General features: G+C 34.8%; 1 protein-coding gene across 1 annotated transcript in view; it reads left to right on the top strand.

Annotated features, from left to right (window-relative positions):
• The first annotated feature begins 3,180 nt into the window (after positions 1-3,180).
• LOC111151132 (zinc finger and BTB domain containing 41) overlaps positions 3,181-20,842 on the top strand; it is a 52,514-nt gene continuing 34,852 nt past the window's right edge. Inside the window, exons 1-6 of the mRNA XM_022508918.1 lie at positions 3,181-3,251; positions 3,891-5,140; positions 12,825-13,032; positions 13,734-13,803; positions 16,195-16,342; positions 19,874-20,003. Of these exons, the coding sequence (XP_022364626.1) occupies positions 4,018-5,140; positions 12,825-13,032; positions 13,734-13,803; positions 16,195-16,342; positions 19,874-20,003 (1,679 nt within the window). The 5' untranslated portion in view covers positions 3,181-3,251; positions 3,891-4,017. The remainder of the gene's footprint in view (positions 3,252-3,890; positions 5,141-12,824; positions 13,033-13,733; positions 13,804-16,194; positions 16,343-19,873; positions 20,004-20,842) is intronic.

Here is a 20,842-nt window from a genome sequence, read left to right as displayed (position 1 = left end):
CACCCAGGTGCCCCCTAAATCCAATTTACTTGCATTGTAACCCTTTTTCCCTCCCTCTCACTCCCACTCCCCATACATATACACACAACACACATATAGAACACTTGGATTTGATTTTGTTTAAGACTTTTGACCCTAAATTTTGAATGAGTTTCACTTGTAATTTTTACTTCCTGCAATGTCCTTCTCAGATTTTGATATTATGATTATGCTGGCCTCATAATGTAAGGTATATATTGCTCCCTTCCTCTTTTTAAACACATTTTTTGGAAGAGTTGTATAAAATTGGTAATATTTCTTCTGTAAGTGATAGAATTTATTATCTGGAGGACTTTTTATAATGAATTTACTAAAAAATAAGACAGTTAAACTTTTATTTGATTCAATTTTGATAACTTGTTTTCCTAGAAATTTGTCTATTTTATATAAATTTTGAAATTTGTTGTTGTAATTTGCTTATAGTACCTTCTTGTTATGTTTTTAATGTGACTAGAATCTGTAATAATACCCTTTTTTATACCTCATGTTGTTTGTTCCTTCTTTTGGTGTTGACTATTCTTTCTGGTAAATATATATCAATTATATAAAGTTGAGTTTTAGTTTCTGAATAATTTGTCCATTTTATATTATTGAATTTATTGGAATAATATGCTTATTAACTTATAATAATTATAGGATGTGTAATGTCTTCCTCCTTTGTTTTTCTGGGGGAGGGGCATAGGGAGAGGGAGACAAAGAATCCTAGCCGTGCGGGAAGGCTGATGCAGGGCTTGATCCCAAGACCCTGAGATCATGACCTGAGCCGAAATCAAGAGTCTAGTGCTCAGCTGACTGAGCCACCCAGGTGTCCCTCTCCTCCTCCTTTCTGATAAAGTATACGTGTATACACACACACACACACACACACACACGCGCGCGCGCGCGGTCTGTTTATAGATTTTTTTTCCTGAAAGAACTAACATTTGGCTTTGCTGATCTGTAAGAATGCTTCCTTTCTTTTTCATTAATTCCTGTCTTATTCTTTTTCTTGCTTTTCTTTGAAATATGTTGATAATTCCTTTATGGCTTAATACCTGATTTTTTTTTTTACCTGATTGGTTTATATAAGTGCTCCATATGTATACTGTAACTGTTAGATGCACTATTTCATGTGGGTCATTTAGGTCAATTTTGTTAATAATTTTTAAAAAATGGTATAGCTCTTAGTAATTTTTATCTTCTGATCTAATTAGTTACTCTAAGTTAGTATATTAATCTAGATTTGCCTTTCTCATTTCAGTTCTGTCCATTTTTAAAGTATAGGTTGATATTTTGTTAGAGGATTACATCCATCATTTTAATTACTATTGCATTCAGTTATATTCTCTTTATGTTTCTAGGATTTGTCGATCCATCAAATAGATTTACAGCTCATTCAGTTAAGCATGCAGGGAATAACAGGTTAAAGACTAGCAAATTACATCAGAACAGCTAAACTCTTTTACATATTTAGACATTATTAATGAATGGAATGTTTGGAATTTTTAAGGTAAATTCTAAAGAACTCATCTAAATGTCACTTTGTTAACAGTGACAGTATGTGCATTCCACACAATTTACAAAACTATTAAAGAAAATACACTCTTGGGTTTATATTTGTATTTTCTCTTTCTTTAATAACCATATCTTCCCAGAAATGTCTCAACTTTTCAAGTATTCTAATAGTCAGATTTTTGTTCTGTTGTTTCTCTTTCTCACATTTCAGTAAGGTTTTCTTTTTTCATTTCTTTGGCTATATTCATTTTCTACTTTGTTTTAACCTTTCTTCTGTTTTAATGTAAGAATTCATAATTATACATTTCTATCTATGTTCTAAGTACTAGTATAATGATAGCTTTCATATCTAAGTTATTTTCTTAATCTGCTTGGTTATTTTTAATAATTTTTTGTTCATTTTCCTTTCACTTTTTTTTATTTTTAAAAATATTTTAAATACACTTATTTTGTTTTCTGTTTTTGAAAAATACAGTATCTTCAGGCTTTGTATATCCGAAACCTGTGGACATTGTTTTTATAGTTCTTTTACTCTCTTATTTTTTATTTACTCACTCTCATTTTAGACGGCTGGTTTTTGTGGGAATGAGTCACCCAGGTGATAGGCTTCCGTGTCTGGAATTCGTATGAGTGCTTTTGCTAGGAATTTTCATTAAAAGTTTTAACTATTTTCAAATCAAAGAAAATTTGAGTCAGTCAAGTTTCCTCAAGTTTCCGTTTTCGTAGGAGAAATTTTCCACCCCCACAAGAGGTGGGGTGGCTCTCTTCCACTGAGAGCGGTGGCCCTTCTAGATTCCCAGTTATACCTGTCGGGGAGAGGGGTGATGGCTGGAGTGGGTAACCAGTTTGGTTACCTATTCTATCTGGCCTCAGTCTCTTATTTGTCTTGCATCTGTAAAGTCACCTGATCCAGGGCCTTGCTACTAAAAATGTGGTGCTTAGAGCAGCAATTATGTTAGAAATGCAAAATCTTAGGTACCGGCTTCAAAAGTTGTTCTTGTGGATTTTTCTTTTTGTTTTGGCTGCCCTTCCTGTCCTAACACGTACATTTTCCAATGTCTTCTGTGTACATTAAGAAGTTAAAAAATAATTTTAGGAGCAACCGCGTTAGACATTTAACGTAGAAAAAAAAAAAACAACTAAAGGACATCGACATCTGTTCTTTACACGCAGTGTGTTTGCTAAGACGGGCTTATGTCCGTTGGTGCGTGATCGATCACATGCTATTAAATAGATCAGCGAGGATGAAATCCATTCGTGCTTTCGTGCCTCTGCCAGGTTCTACTAAACTCATAGGTCTCCCCACCCCATCCCCCGCTATTCCCCGCCATTCCCCGGCGAGGTTTCCTGCAAAGGTTCCTCTAGTTCAATCACAGTAGGCCACCAAACCACCGCGAAAACCCGGAGTAACGGATTTGGGGCGTAGCTAGAATCCCCTAGGGAGCAAGGAGAACTTACAGAGCATGCGCAAAGACGGATGCGCACACATGCGCAGTGGTCCGCGCAAGGCCGCGCGCCAGTCTCTCCGGGAGGCTTGGAGCCTGCGCGCGGTTGACGTGTTCCGTGGCTGTGGAGGCGGCGAGGCTCTGGGAGGGGAAGGAGCAGAGGGAGGGAGGGTGAGGTGGGGGGCTGAACCCGGAAGTGGGTAGGCGCTGGAGCGAGCGCGCCGAGAGTGGAGCTCAGCGGCTGGGAGCCAGCGGGGGAGCCCTGGGTTCCCGGTAATGGATCTGTGGGGCGTTTGCCCAGGGAAACTGGGGTGGGAAGGGTAGCGGCTTCGCGTCGGCGAGTGCAGTCTTCTCTTGGGCAGGGCCCGGGAAGGCTCTTCTGCTTCCTTTCGTCGTCCCTGTGGTTGACCCTACTCCTCCTGCTCAGCGCCCCTCCTGGGGCCGTCTCCTGCGGGGTGGTTTTGGCCGTGGGACGCTCTCGGTCCCTGAGGAGGTGTGCCTTGCCCGCCCTGGGAAAAGGCATGTTAATGGAGAGACGTGGATTTCGCGGCCGCGACGGCCTTATTGTCACCAACCCAGCGCCCCTGAACATGAATGTAGCGCGCCTCAACCTGCACCCTCAGCGATCTTGGAGGGGGTCCTTCCCTTTTTTGCCCTCCTCTTCCCCACCCCGTTCGTGAATCAGGCCTGAAAGGTGTGCCCCGGCTTCCTTTAAAATTATTCTTTTGTTGGCTGTCTTTTATAACCCGGCCCTCCTTGTTCTCCACCCTAAAATCTTAGCCACGAATGAGTAGAACGTGTGACTTTATCCTAATTTAGTTCTAATTTAGAAAGGGTTAGACGAATGCCGCGAATAATTTAGGATTTCTTTGCCATGGAGGTTTTTTTTACGTGGTTGTTACTCTTTTGCAGACCATGAAATCCTCGGGCACGCCCCTCCAGAAGCTGTTAACCAAGACAATCTAGTTTTTTTTTTTTTTTTTTAATAAATCCTTTAAGACACTTATGAAGTTTCTTGTTCTGAAATTGTTGTACTGCAATGAAGAAAAGGAGAAAGGTTACTTCAAATCTTGACGAGAAGATCCATCTAGGCTATCGCAAAGATTCTTCAGAAGGCAATGTTGCAGTGGAGTGTGACGAAGTAACCTATACTCATTCCACAGAGAGACCAACTCCTGAAGCTCTTCACTGTTACCAGGAACTTCCTCCCTCTCCAGATCAGAGAAAACTTTTGAGTTCTTTGCAGTATAACAAGAATTTGCTGAAGTATTTAAATGATGACAGGCAGAAGCAACCATCTTTCTGTGACTTACTTATCATAGTAGAAGGAAAGGAATTCAGTGCCCATAAAGTTGTTGTTGCTGTTGGCAGTAGTTATTTCCATGCCTGTTTGAGCAAAAATCCAAGCACTGATGTTGTCACCCTGGATCACGTAACACACTCAGTTTTTCAGCATTTGCTTGAATTTCTTTACACATCAGAATTTTTTGTGTACAAATATGAAATACCCCTTGTTTTAGAGGCAGCAAAATTTCTGGACATTATAGATGCAGTTAAGTTGCTAAATAATGAAAATGTTGCCACTTTTCAGTCTGAGCTGGCTGAAAAGTCATCACCAGAAGAAACACTAAGTGAATTAGCTGGAAGACTATCAAATAATCATCAGTGTAAATTCTGTAGTAGACATTTTTGTTATAAAAAGTCTTTAGAGAATCATTTAGCTAAAACTCATAGGTCCCTTTTATTAGGGAAAAAACATGGGTTAAAAATGCTGGAGAGAAGTTTTTCCACAAGAAGATCGAAAAGGAATCGCAAGTGTCCTATTAAGTTTGATGACACCAGTGATGATGAACAAGAAAGTGGTGATGGGTCAGACAATTTGAATCAAGAAAATTTTGATAAGGAAAAGTCAGACAGAAATGATTCCGAGGACCCTGGAAGTGAATATAATGCTGAAGAAGATGAACTAGAGGAGGAAATGTCAGATGAATACTCTGACATTGAAGAACAAAGTGAAAAAGATCATAATGATGCAGAAGAAGAACCTGAAGCTGGTGATTCTGTAGGAAATATTCATGAGGGGTTAACTCCTGTAGTCATTCAGAACAGTAACAAAAAGATATTGCAATGTCCTAAATGTGATAAAACATTTGACCGCATAGGTAAGAAAAGAAAGCTTGTTTTCTGTCTCTGATATCTTTTCCTGATAGTTTAAAGGTGATAATGAAAAACTAAACTTTGAGGGTAACTTTTGAAAGGAATGCTTAACTAGGGTAGATATTTGATAGTCAATACATATTATATCCTGTTCTTTTAAAATTGTTTCGATTCAGGAATTTATTTTTCATTAGCTTTTATTTTCTCTACCCCATGTCCCATTAAAGGGTGACAGATCATTAGTTCAGGTATTTGGTATGAAAAAACTCCAGACTTAATAATTATGAATGTAATGTTTTGATTTATATGTTGATTTAATTTCATAGATAAGTGCTATTTTTGAGTGATAGAAAATTGAATTTGATTATATTACTCAGTTTAATAATTTGTGTACTATTTTCCCTTGAACCTGGCTATATTTGAATTAGAAACACAGTCACTTCTCTACAATCTAGTACTATATAGAATTGGAATGTTTCAGTTTAGCCTTGTAGTTAAGAATAAAACTGAATTGAATATAATTCTGTAGGTAGAGACTAGGAAATGTCTTGACTAGTAATCATTGGTTATTATAATAACTAATAAATCGACTTTTCCTTTATTAGAAAAGTATATGCAGGCAATGTGGTCTATAACCTTAAGTTAAAAATATGTCAGTGAACATATAATTTCAAGAGGTCTAATATTTGCTAGTAAAATAATTTTTAGAGCTGTTTTATATGAGGAGTTCTAATGTGAACTTTTAAATTGTAGCAATTAAGCTGTTTATATATAAATCAAAGCTATGAAATTATGAAATATATTTCACCACATATAATGTTAAAAGGAACATTTAAGCGCAGTTTGACCTTGTAACATTATTATGCAGTTTAATATATCCCCATGTATTTTGCAATGTTGAGTTACTTATGTTACTTGGTTTAGGTAGAAATTGATTTAATAAGATACTGGTAATCATTTGCTCTCAAAATATAGGACAGTACACACTACAGCATAAGTGATAACTGCTTTTTGCTTTTTATTATGCCTTGGAATCTCCAAATTAGAATTTTTGACAGTCCAATTTAATAATTACTTATCACTGTTTTTACTGTGTTTGAGACTCAAACATGAATCAAATAACTTTTTATGAGTAATTCAATTGGAAGAGCATAGGAATACAAGGAACTTGCTAAACTCAGACTGGATAAATACTTTATCTCTCATAGAGCCGAAACAAGTACTGTGAGAAGAGAATATTTTTGGATTCAGATACCTGAGAGCACATTATCTTTTCAATAGGTTCTGCTTCTTCGACTTTATATTCCTAGTACATGCCTCCTCTGTTCTGCCTTAACTTGGCCTAATTTGACTTGAGATGAATGAACGGGTCAGGGCACAAATGGCATTGTAGCCCCAATACTTAGATTTCTGAACTGTCCTGTTGAACACTAGGGCTGTGAGATACTTAAAGAGAGAGGATTTCTTGTTCAAGTAAGATTGGAAAAAATTGTATACTACAATTCATAGTCTGTAATAACAGTCAAATTCTCTAGTAAAGAAACTTGGTAATTTTATTTAGTCTGGCATTTCCTCAAATAATTTTATCATAAGACCCTTCTGTGGTACTTCTTTAATGTCCAAAAAACTACTACAGTTCTTTGCACACAATTTAGGAAAACACTGCGCAAGATTAAGTTCCTGATATACTAAGAGGAAGGTGTTTTGCATTATCTTTAACCAAGATTGTGAGAATCAATAGGTCACATTGTAGACTTACCTGCAGCCTACCTTTCTGAATGCATTGGACGTTATACCCCTCTTTTATCCACCCCCTCTTTTGCTTCAGTCTCACACAGGGCTGCTTGCATTTCAAAACCCAGGACTGAAGAGAAAGTGAGGGGAAGATTGAAAGTGAGATTATATCATACTGGCTAAAAAAACATGAGCTATAGTGATTTCAGACCATCTGCATTTTTTAATCCAGGTTTTGGGCAGGTTACTTAACCTGTCTGTATTTTTGTTTTCCTCATAGGTAGAGTGGGATGATGCTAATGTAATGCTAATAGTACCATCTCATGGAGGTTGTTATGAGAATTAAATGGGATAGTCTTGTGAATCACTCAAAATACTGTGTGAAATTTAGGTGTTCAAGGAATATTAGCTGCTCATATTGTTAATTAATTGAATATAGTTATTGAGTCGCTCTAATACCAATAAATAGATGGGAAGTTATATTTTCTGTGTTCTCAAGAATGTTCAAGTTAAATGAGTACATGCAAAAACACAATCATATTGCAGTGAAGGTAATCTTACCAGGAAAAGTACAAAGGACTAAAGGAATCAGTAAAGATTTCATAGAGCAGGTAGCATTAGAGCTTAGAAAAAAGAATAGGGAAGAATTTATATGGCAAAAGGACCAACATGTGCAAAGACATCATCAAGGTATGTTGTGTTCTGGAAATTGCTGAAGGGTGATTTCAAGATGCATAAGGAGGTAAAATGAAAATGATAGATGAAGATTGGCACCTAAGCAGAGGTCAAATTTTGCATGTTTTTTATGCTGTATAGAATGTTTAGATTCTATCCAGTGAGTGAGAGAAAAAACTTGGACAAAGGAAATGGCAGCCTATTGAAGTTTTAAGAAGGTCATGCTGGCTTCAGCACAGAGAATGAAATTGCAAAGGACCAGAAGGATATTGTAGGCTTGGACTAGTTAGATGAGTAGCGCTGAGAATGGGCTGTGGGACGAGGGTAGATCAGAGAGTTGCACTGAATATAGACTAAGTGGACTGGGTGATGGATAGAATGTAAATGTGGAAGGAGAAGATCTGTGTTTCTTAAATGTCCTCCTTTCTCATCTCCATCAGAAGTCCGTTTATTCTTTAAAAAACAAACAAAAAACCAAAAAACAGTTCAAGGACCATTTTCCAGTAAGCCTTATAGCATCCATATTCCTGTCATATGATTTAAAAATGCCTACCTAGATTTTTGGTTATTTATTTCTCATTAGATTTTAAGCCTGAAAATTTTGTGTCTTCTGGTTACTGTCCTTTGTTGATACTCTAGGTCATTTCACATATTAAGTTTTCATTCAGCAAGCTCCTGTTCAAGTGAACAAAATTGAAAGGTTGGTATCTGACTTAACTTTGGACTTTTAAGAAGCCAGTTGGGTTTCTTTATGAGCTTCTAACTTTGGTATCTTGGAGTAGGTTATGAGAATTAATGAATAAGCTGTGAGAGTTGCTGGAACCATTAGCTCCACAATTTGTAGTCGACTAATTTGATTCCATTACTTTGGATCTTTTATCCTTTCTGATGTTTTAAATAGTTGCTTGGAGTGGGACTCCAGATCTAGTTATATTTTTCCTGAGGCTACCAGCTGTCTTCCTCTCTGTGTATTCTCATGCAAAAAAAGTCCTTTGACCTTTCCCCTTAAGGTTAAAGTGGGTGAAAAAACCTAGTGGGTAAAAAGGCAAAAATAGGGAAAAGATGACAGATGGGGTGAGAGAGAAAATTTGGATAATTTATCTTTTTTATTGTTCCTGCTGGGAACTAAAATCTTTCCTTGGATTAAATTTATAATCTCTTCTAGAGATAGAAAATGCTTTATAGCTTTTTTAAAATTGTGACTCTCTAGACCAACCTGACAGAGATTCCACTTTGTTCTTAATAGAGAAGAGTTATAGCAGTGACACAATTCTTTAAGGTTAAGTATTTTAGTTAAGTATTCTTTAGAGTATGCCATATGAATAAATTCAAGGAATAATAGAAGATTTAGCAATATCAAATAAATAACAAGCTAATTTGACAATGTTTCTCTTTGTAAAAACTGCTCATGAAATCTGACAATGGTAATTTTGCATAACCCACAGTGGGGGGTGGATAATAAATTTTTAAGCACAAGGTCAAGTGTTTTCATGTGAAAATTTCTTTATTTTGGGATGCAATTCATATTGGGATTCATCTCAGAAAAATTCCGTGGATGAAATTTGTTAGTATTATGCATTTTCTTTTGGTGATCAAGAATGGTTGGATATAGTATATTCTCTGAAGGAATACTATTTTTTATTGAAAGTTTATTTGAAAATGCACATTTTGCCTTATTGTTGAATCCACCTGCACCCCATAAAAAAAAGAAGAAACAGATTTAGATGTTGACTGTATTTATGCTGAGTACCTCCCACACTGCTACCAATTTTTTTAAACATGAAATTTCTTTAGAGATTACAATTCTTCCCCACTGGCCCCAGGAGATCTACCTGACTCTTACGGGTTCAGTGTTTCCACAGAAGTTGTGTCTCTTCTGTTGTTAAGAAAATCAAATCCATATAGATAACTGGCCTTGCAATGCTTATGTGCATAAAACTGAATTAATAAAAAAGTTTTTTCACCTTAGAGATTCTTAATGTCATAATCAGTCATTCAGTTTTATGTTATTTTCATTCATCTGTTTGTACTCTGCTGAATTTATTGAATTTTTTAAAAATTTTGTCTCTTCTGATTAAAATTGTTTTTCTTGGTTGAATCTTAAGTCTACTTGTCTGTAGGAGAATAGAAGTTGAATAGTTAAAATTGCTTTTGACTTTTAATTTAACTGTCATTTTGATGGTTTTACTATTCAGCTCCATGTATCTTAATTTGTATTTGCAACCAAGAAAGAATTTATTTAATTAAAGGGAAAATGTTACTAATGATTAACATCTTTTCAGCAAAGACATTTTCATAAAAATTACAAAATTTGGTGAAATATTTTTCTTACTTTTCTTATACTTTAAGATTTTATTAGGCTGCTATTTTTGTTCACTTGGGTATAAAAATGAGATTTAAGCATTAGATGGTTGGTTTTCTTTTAACTAAACGTGCACAGTTAATGCCCAGTTAAGAGTGGGCCTAGTCTAAAAAAAAAAGAACTTCAAGTTAATCACTTAAAATCACACTATATATATATATATACATATATATGTATATATATATACTCTTGATTTGTTTATACTTTTTTTAACCACAAATGTGTCACTTGCATAATTGGAAATTTAATAAAAATGAAATGTGAAAACTTTCACAATCAAGGAAAACTTTTTAATTGCATCCAAAGACCTCAATCTTTTTGAAATTAAAATTGGAATTTTAATACATATTGATAATGTTTAAATTCTGTACTTTATATTTAATTGATTTGTAATAAAGGTTAAGGAATCTAACACATACATGCCATATTATAATAATAGAAAATGAATAAAGTCAACTCCCAAAGAAATATTTTCCCAAAGAAAATATTTTCACTTGAGAAAGATTATTATAACAATAATGGTCTGGTTATACCCTGCAAAAAGTAATATAAATCAGTGTTTTGGATAGTTCAAGGTCAGAGATGCATATTTTATTATGTAACATACATATTTACACATGTGCTCATACATAAATTGAAGCAAAAAACTGCACAAAATTAATGTGAATACAGGCTCCCCGCTGAGCAGAGAGCCCGATGCGGGACTCCATCTCAGGACCCTGAGATCATGACCTGAGCAGAAGGCACAGGCTTAACCCACTGAGCCACCCAGGAGCCCCGAAAAGTGAAGTTCTTACAGCGTTCTCAGAGAGCTGAAACTCCACTTTGATTTATTACAATGTATATTCATTAATCAGTTTTATCCATGTTTATATTTGAAGTATACCTACATGTCTGCACTGTGCCTAGTAACCACATAATAATAGTACTAAATGACTAATATTTCTTAGCGCTTACTACGTGCTGGAGTGTCTTAAGCATTGTATGTATAATAACTCATGTACTTCTCACAACCCCATGCAGTATTACTAAATTCAGAGAGGTTAAATTGTTAGCTTAATTAAGATCACACAGCTAATTTAACAAGTGACCAAACATTGAGTTTTCTGACTATATGTATGTAAATAATGCATCAACCATCATCTCTGTGGTCTATACATAAATACCTAATGGATTTTTCATCATACTTCTGTTTTTCTTTGCCTGTAATTGTCAGCTTTCCCCCCTCCCTTGAGGAAAATACTTTGTTTCCCTTTCTTGCCTATTCTTTATGTAAGTGTAGTGGAATTAATTTTTAGGTAATATACTATGTGTTTATTAAATTTAATCATACATAGATATATGTAATAGATTGGTGAACTCATTTATTTTACTAAGTAGAAAAATAATTGTGATTATCTTTTTTCTTCAGTGGTCTGGAATATTTTGGTTTTTTCCTAATTTCTATGCTATATATAGAATTTGTTCTAAGTGTATGAAATGCTGCTACACTTTTTACATTAGCTTTGGCCTGAAGAAAAACTTATACATTTATTTTGCAGAGCATAGCTAAGCTTTTAATTGAAAACTACTGTTCTTATCTTACCGATAATATTTTTTCTTATTTTTATTGCTTTTCGCTCAGAAGAATCCTTCATTGAAATTTCTACTTTAAACTGCTAGATGTGCACATTCACAGCTTTGATTCCAGAGTAATAATAGCAAACATTAAGTGATAGTTTATAACGTGTCAGACATTGTTAGAAGTGTTTTTGGTTTTTTTTTAGAAGTGCTTTAATGTGTATTGATTCATTTATTCCTATGACAGTCCTATGAAGTACATACTTTCATTTCATATTTTCACTTGAGAAAGATTTTAGGCCATAGAAAGGTTATTTGTCCAGGGTCCCACAGCCTGTTATTTTAAGTGCTAATATTTATATCTAGGTGCATGGACCCAGGGTCTGTGCCCTTACCTATTCCCATTCTAAATAATGATGTGAAAAAATTTTAGTCTAAATAAGAAATAAAAATTAAGTCAATTTTTACTTAATTTTTTATTGTAACATTTTCCCCTGAAAGTCCATGTTAAAATTTCTTTATTTTTTTCCCCCCTTGCTGGAGAAACCTGTAACATTTGTATAGGATTTAGATATGTATTCAGATTATAATACAAATATCATATTAATATAACTCTGGGTGTCTATGCATTATACCACTTCATCTTTATGCTTTCTTCGATACTGCCCGTATATGTTGGATTTAGCAGTGTAATGTTAAGCATGCACCAAGTACAGGTGATTTACTTGTTTCCTAATATCTTATAAGTTGGAGAGATTTTATATGAATATGCTGTAGTGAAGTATAGGTTTTGTTGAGTATTCTAGATGTGTGGTACCATTTCCAGATTACTTTCTTTGGGAAGATAGATAAAACACACATATAATATACATAAGTATATTATTTTGCCTTCTTAAGGTATTTGTGGAAGGACTGTCAAATCTGAAAATTTCTTTCAATTCATGCATATACATAGTAAAAGTGAAGTATAAAAATAGTAAGTCTTAAGTGATGAGTAGAACTTTTAGTGAAGGTTAATTTTAAATTAAAAAGTATATATATTTTAAAGTTTTATTTACATTCGGAGAATTTGCCGACAGAATTTTAAGCAAATTTATCCAAAGTCTTGATTTTTAAAATGTGTAAACATGAATAATTGGATTTTTTTAATGCCCCAAGTTTTCAAGGAAAGCAGTGAGATCAAAATAATAAGTCTTGAGGTTTATCAGAGATATATATTTAGATAAACTTTTTTCTACTTTTGTGTGTAGGTGGGTGTGTGTATTAAATATGTTATTAATCATGAGATTTTATTCCACTGTCAAATTTCAGTCACTGTGTACTAAATGTACTGAATTTAATTTTATCTCTTTTTATAGGGAAATATGAGAGCCACACACGTGTTCACACAGGTGAGAAGCCCTTTGAGTGTGATATTTGTCACCAGCGCTATTCGACAAAGTCTAACCTAACTGTTCACAGAAAGAAGCACAGTAATGAAACAGAATTTCATAAGAAGGAGCACAAGTGCCCTTACTGTAATAAACTTCATGCAAGCAAGAAGACTTTAGCCAAGCATGTTAAGAGGCAAGTATTATCTTGCTTCCATAATATACTTTATTGTGCCTTCCAATTTAAATATGGAATAAGCTAAAAACATCTAAGGAGTGCTTGTCTCCAGTTCTTTCTTTGCTTAATATTTTGCAAACAATTTTGATTGCAAATATATTTCATCAAGAATTTATTAAGAACAGCAAATTTTTTTTTTTTTAATGCTATTGAGATGGAGGATTTTTTATGTTGAAATGAGAATTATAGAAGTTTAAGGCAGCATTTTGGTTATCCTTTTTTATTTTGGGTTTTGACAAGTATATTTTCAGAGTACATGGTTTTAGAATCCTAGGAACCTTATTCCTCATGCTCAACTTTGTCTTTAGTGTATAAAAATTTGTGAAAGAAAGCATGTTTAGTACAGTATTGCATATTTAATTTTAAGAAAGGAAGTTTTTTGAAATGTGGGCCAAAAAAAAAAAAAATCAAGTGATTATCTGTGAATAGCTAGGTTCCTGAATGTATGACTGAATTCCTGAATTTCTTTGACTATTTCTGCATAAATTTAGACATAAACATTTTTAAGTGTTAACAATACCTGTATTCTTAAGGTATTTACATGTGCCTGTCTCTTTATGAAAGAAATCAGCACCTGATTCTTATAAGGTTGACAGATCGTATGGAATATGGACTTAACTAATACATTCTTTTCCTAATATTCTTTTTTTTTCTTGTAGATTTCATCCTGAAAATGCTCAAGAATTTATTTCCATTAAGAAGACCAAGAGTGAAAGTTGGAAATGTGATGTAAGAGCTTTTGATTTGTAGTAGAAAACCAAAATAAATGTAATGTTACCTTTGGGGAAGGTAATTAGATTTTAGAGTAATACAAAACCTAGCTTATCTCACTTTTTTAGAATCTTTCTTTTATACAAGGTTATCCTAATTTTTGTAAATTAAGCCCCATAGAGGTTAGTTTTCAGATGGTGGACCTGATGGAAATCTTAATTTTTATTTTTAATATAAGTACCCTACTATGTGCTTATAGTTATATATATATAAACTGATATTACCGTATAAGTAGGAGTTAAAATTTATGTTAGCGCACGCACACACACACACGCACGCACGCACGCACGCACGCACGCCCGCCCGCCCCCGCTTCTGATTATCTCTCTCAAAACTTAGTGGTCTTCAACAACCGTTTTATATATCCCACCATTTTATGGGTCAGTAATCTAAATTTGGAGCACAGCTTTGCTGGGTAATTCTGTTCCACATGGTGTCAGCTGAAATCACTCAGTTGTTTTCAGCTGATACAGGTGGTTTGGTTTGGTGTGGAGCCACCTCCAAGTGGCTCATTCACATGGCTGGAACTTGGCGTTGGCTGACAACAAGGAGCTCGGCAAGGACAGTTGGCTAGGGACCCTGATTCTTCTCTACAAGTAGTCTACTCAAGAGGCTACTTAATCTTCTTTCTATCATGGTAGCTAAGCTCCAAGAAGCATAAGTAAAAACTATCAGACTTAAAAAAAAAAAAAGATTTATTTATTTTTAGAATGAGAACACATACCAGTAGGGGGGAAAGAGCAGAGGGGGGAGGGAGAGAATCTCAAGCAGTCTCCCCACCAAGCATGGAGCCTGATGTGGGGCTCAGTCCCACGACACAATAACCTGAGCTGAAATCAAGAGTCAGATGCTTAACCGGTTGAGGCACCGAAGCACCCCAAAACTATCAGATTTTTTTATGGCCTAGCTTCAGAAATCAGACAGCATCACTTTCAGCCCATTCTGTTGTTCAGACAAGTCACTATAGCCAGGTCAGATTTAAGGGGATGGGGATTAGTTTCTGTTTTTCCAGTAGTAGCAAAGAATTTTTAGATAATCTACCACACCCCCTAAAGTACTTTTTATAGGTACTAGTGTTTGAATATAGGTAAATATATAGGTATATAGGTAAATATTGTTTGAGGGAGTCACAAGCTCTCACTTGTCTTCCTTATTTTCAGGCTTCAGTTTATATATACAGCAAAATTACCACCATTTCTGATTCAGCTTCTAGGGATTAAAGTTGATTATTAACTGTTTGGATCTACATAAGTTGCTTTCTTCTCCTTGCTAAGCTTCATCATCCTCAGCTGTAAAATGATGAGAATAACTACATCTACCTCATAGGATTATTGTGAGAATTAAGTAAAATAAACCATGAATTATTTAGCATGGAGCCTGGTGTATAGTACATGCTCTGTTACTGTTTTGTTGCTGTCATTGTCATCCCAGCAGCCCCTTCTCCTCTCCCCCTTTTAATAAAAAAAAAATTAAGACTTTATTTTTTTAGAATTTTAAGAGTTTTATAGCATATTTTTTGAGGAAAGTATAATGATTTTCCATATGCCCCTTGCCTCCACAAATGCATAGCCGCCACCCCCATTATCAGCATTCTCCCATCAGTATATCTGTTACAATGATGAACCTGCATTGACCTCCTCCTTTTTAAATCTCATGTCTGCCAGATTTCTTTAAAAAGCTGTATCTCTTACTTTTGACTACTTTAAGAGATAAATTCTAAAATTATTTTTATGTGGTTTCTTATTCCTATTGCGAATTAAATATATGGCAACAATGAAATCATTTTATTCGTGACATATAAGTGATTTAAAATATAAATTTAATGGATTTTAAGAAACATTGACTAGAATTAAGATACTGAGATTAGGGGTGCCCGGGTGGCTCAGTGGGTTAAGCCTCGGCCTTCAGCTCAGGTCATGATCCCAGGGTCCTGGGATCGAGCCCTGCGTCGGGCTCTCTGCTCCGCAGGGAGTCTGCCTCCACCTCTCTCTCTCTGCCTGCCTCTCTGCCTGCTTGTGATCTCTGTCTGTCAAATAAATAAATAAAAAATCTTAAAAAAAAAAAAAAAAAAGATACTGAGATTACTGTGTAATCCTAGAAATTAGCCTGTTAGAAATGTAAGGAGTTGAAATTCAGCTTCCTTTAGTACAAATTTAAAATAACCCCATACTATAATTCCTCCAAGGCAATTTTTCTGCACAATGAGAATTTGATTATACATTTGGTAACTTTTCTGTTGAAAGCAATTTCTCTTTAATATTTGAATTTATATGTTTATTTTATATCATGAGCGTGGTATTTTAATTTTTAATCCATGTTCCCTTACATTTTGTGTACATTTTATTTTAGATTTGTAAGAAATCTTTTACTCGAAGACCACACTTGGAGGAACATATGATTCTACATTCTCAAGATAAGCCTTTTAAGTGTACCTATTGCGAAGAACATTTCAAATCACGATTTGCAAGGTTAAAGCATCAAGAAAAGTTCCATCTGGGTAATATGCAAATTACTTTTCCTAAGAACAGTCATGGCAATTATTTTTTTTTATTTTAAGATTTTATTTATTTTGGGGGAGGGAGAGGCAGAGGGCGAAGGAGGACAATCTCAAGCAGACTCTGCACTGAGGGCAGAGCCTGACATGCGGCTCGATTTCATAAACCTGAGATCATGACCTGAGCCGAAATCAAGAGTCAAGATCAAGATCAACCGACTAAGCCACCCAGGCACCCCAGTCATAGTAATTATTGATTATCACATAATGCTAGAGGAGCCTGCTGCTGTTGAACCACTTAGGAAAAGGAAGTCAGATAAATTAGGAGGAACACTGGTCTTGTTGCTGTTCCTGCAGACAACTAAATATGTTTAATTTCTGTTTTGGTGGCAGATGTGCCTGTGGTCATAAACTATTTTTATTCACAGTTGATTGTTGGATAGGTCTGTGAGTGCTTGAATAAGGCATTTTTGTTTTGGAAAAAATTCATTTCTCAGGGAATAAAATGAACCTAGTATATGTGGAATTCCGTATTGTGTTTGATGAAACCTCTGTCTAATGCTTATGGCAACAGTGGAAACTTGTGTGCTAGATGGTAGTACAGTTAGGTACATTTATGACAGTTAAGACTGATAAGGAATTACTCTAGTCCAAAGTAGAGGCTGTTTGCTCTGCAGCATTTGGTGGTATAAGGGTAAGCATAGCTGCCTTCCAAGCAGAAGGCAGCCTTTTGCCTGTCCTAGTCAATGTTTTTTATTGACAACTTAGATAAAAATATATACTTTGTGCTTATGAAGAATTTGTGGATGACATAAAGCTGGCAGGGGTAGTTGATATGGCAGGAAATAAAAATGTAAAAAAAAATCTTTGTGCTATAGAAAAGGTTAAAATAAATTAAGTTAAAATTAATTAAGAGTAAATACAAAGTCATAAACATGGGAATTATCTGACTTTTAGTCATTGAGGATTGCAGAACTATAAAATGGTACAGAAGTCGAACTCCTGTATTTATAGATGGGCTTAAAAGCAGAAGCTTTTTAGGCACAATCTGAACCAAGAAAATTGCTGACAAAAACCACTATAGTTTTAAACTATATTAATAAAAATCTGTTGTTCAAGATCAGGGAGGTAATTATCTCACTGATTTTAATTTCATCTGGAATATTGCATTCATTTCTGAATACCACATTCAAGATTGATATTGAGAAGTACATTCTCAAGAGGTGGGTAATTACGGTGACGTAGGGTCTTAAACTTATTTGAAAGAACCTTGCAATAATTTATCTGGGAAAGGTAGAACAATTGTGCTATAAGGAACCTTTAGTCTTTGCAATTTTATTATATAAGACATGTATGCTGGAAGATTATTTTCTTAGTACTTTTTGAATGGCCTTTAGTAAGTTGTTCTATCAGAGTATTTCATCTTAGCATTTCTAAGAAGCCATCATATGAAGCAGTTTTTATACTAACTAGAACTGTACTTAGAGACATATTCATGATCGCATGTTCCATGTGAGAAATTTCTTTATACATTAGTACAAGGAAAAAGAATTTCTTTTGGGTAATTGGGGGCTTCTTCCTTTTTGAGATGAAACCATAGGTAATCTTTTTGTCTCTTGTTATAGAAACATGCAAAATATAGTAATTTTTATGGTTAACATAGTTGCTTCCACTTCCTTTTTCTGTTCCTGATTTTCTATTTCAACATTTGTTAAATGTATCATTTAGTAAATACATAGACATTATAAGACTATCAAGTGAATATCCTAAGGTATAAATTTAGTTTCAATTTAAGAAATTTTATAAAGTATTGGAACTTATAAATTGAAGTAACTTGTCTTGCACAATAGTTATTTTCCTATCAGTAAAATTATACAAGCAGATCCTTGAACTGATAGCAGTTAGAATTACTGAAGAAAGCATTCCTGAAAAGGTGGTTGAACTAGAACTATGTGCGTATGTTTTATATATGTATGCTATCTGTACATATATATATAATATGTAGTATATACATTTTATGTATACATACATCACACCTCTATGCTTCTGTTTACTTGAATCACTGTATATTAGGTGAGTGGTTCAAGTCTGAGGGGGCCCAGGAATCTGCATTTCTAACACGTTTGCAAGTGATGCTGATGCTGATGGTCGTGTATATTACTGTGTATTACAGACAGTGTAATTACTGCTGTGTGTATTACTGCTTTAGGTTATTCAAGGACATACATTCGGATTATATATTCTATAAATCAGAGGGAGAGATTTCTAAGAAATACAGTCTGAACAGTTAGGGTAGAAGAATATTTAATATATCTCTGTGTATAAGTATAAAAATCATAGTTGGCTTTAAAGTCAAATCTTCTAATTTTATCCTATTTAGAGGACATGAAAACTGTTTTAGTAATTTCTGAGCATAGCTTCATAAATACAAGTTCAAGGAGGTTTAACTGCATGCAAAACTGGGTATTTAATATAGGGGAAAGAACATCGGTATTTCCTTTGATGAACTGGTAGATAACTGAACATGAAAGAGAATGCTCCTTTCTTTCTTCACCCAGCTGGAGCCTTCAGGAATACATATAATTATTTCACTGTTTGCCTAACATACACTTGCCATAATATGCTCATCTCACTTTTATTTGCTTAATCTATTTATCTTTTAACTGTGCAAATACAGAATCTCTTTTTTTCCACCTTCTTGGAATTTTTTCTGCGGTGGGAGAGGGATGGAAGAGGAGGTAGAAGGATTTTCCGTAGCACTCACTACTTTACTTAACCCAGTGCTAGATATGAATTAAGAATCAATAAATACTTGTTGAATTAGTTAATAATGAATAAAAGGCTCAGACTTCACGGAAGATGAAATATTAGAGATTTTAAATGAGAATATGTTAAAGATACTTAATATATTTTGAGGTCATCTCTCAAAAATAACGTTGAAACTCCCCCAAAACTACTGCGGCTACTGAACAATTCTGCTTATAGACATGCTTCTGAATTTCAGTGTCCAAATGCCATTTTCTTCCTGTTTTTCTGTTATGATTAATTTCTCATTAAAGTTCACAGTAGAGTCTACAATATTTTCAGTCTAGGCAACATCATTAAAAATTTGTGTTTTTGAGGAACAGCAGTTCATTTCCAGTTTATGAACTCTCTAAAGTCCTTTGTTTATTCTTCCAAAGTTTCTCAGTACCTTCTTTTCCCAGAAAACTGGTATGTAACGTTTTTTACTTTGTTCCAGTCTGATTTCAAACTGGGAATTGGCCATTTTAGGTTATTGACCCATTAGATTATACAGCATTTATTATTTTAGATGCCACACCCTAAACTCAGCTCTAGGCATACAGGGATGATTGTAACTTGGCTTCTAGGAATAAACAATCTAGAAGAGAAGAGAAAACTGTTAAGTGAATAACTGCATGTGTTATAATAGATGCATTTACAGTGGTAGATAAACATTCATAATATACCTATTAAATTTAATTTAGTACCTATTCTTTAAACTTTAAATATACACGCTTCTTTCCTTTTTAGGTCCTTTTCCATGTGATATATGTGGTCGCCAGTTTAATGACACTGGAAATTTGAAACGCCATATAGAATGTACCCACGGTGGAAAGAGAAAATGGACTTGCTTTATCTGTGGAAAATCAGTACGAGAAAGGTGAGGAATTATCTACACACCCAGAAAAATCCTGGTACCCGTTATATAGAAATAATTAATGAATATAGTTTATAAGATTAGGGTAATGCCAAATATACTTAAATTATACTTTAATTTGGAATTTAAGGACACAAGAAATAACATAAAATGCTATAGAAGTTGGTATGAAAGGATATGCAGGTTTAGATGGTAAATTTTTTCTTTTTTTAAAGATTTTATTAATTTATTTGACAGAGCGAGATCACAGTTAGGCAGAGAGGCGGGCTGAGACAGGGAAGCAGGTTCCCTGCTGAGCAGAGAGCCCAATGCAGGGCTCAATTCCAGGACCCTGAGATCATGACCTGAGTCAAAGGCAGAGGCTTAACCCACTGAGCCACCTAGGTGCCCCTAGGTGATAGATTTCACATAGATACCACTTTGTCTCTTTCTGAAACCCCACTAAAACTATGTTAAAGGTTATTGACTGGTAGACTCACTTAAAAGACAGTAAGCTATGAAGACAGGGAGAACAGAAGTGTGACAAGAGTAACACAGATTGGAAGCTAGAAGGCAGATTGATAAGTGGAAACTGACTTAGCAGATCTAAGAAAATAAATGCTAAGGTGGCAATGGAGAAATCAAGAACATGGTTTACATCATAGAATCCACAAAAGGTAGAGGAGTGGGCAGTATCAGGTACGTCTGGAACTAGGGCAAAGGAGAGGCAGAATAGGGAACACTAGAGTAAAAACTTCTTAGAAGTTAGATTATTTGGATTTTCTTCTGCTACCCATACAGGTCATTGCTGCTGGGCACCTACCCCTATCCCAACTTAAAAGATACCTGGACTGAAGTATACA

This window comes from Enhydra lutris, unplaced genomic scaffold (assembly GCF_002288905.1).
Source record: "Enhydra lutris kenyoni isolate GAN:26980312 unplaced genomic scaffold, ASM228890v2 scaffoldscaffold25, whole genome shotgun sequence".
Taxonomy (NCBI): domain Eukaryota; kingdom Metazoa; phylum Chordata; class Mammalia; order Carnivora; family Mustelidae; genus Enhydra; species Enhydra lutris.
The sequence above is the reverse complement of the archived record's forward strand: the minus strand, read 5'-3'. Positions and strand labels throughout refer to the sequence as shown.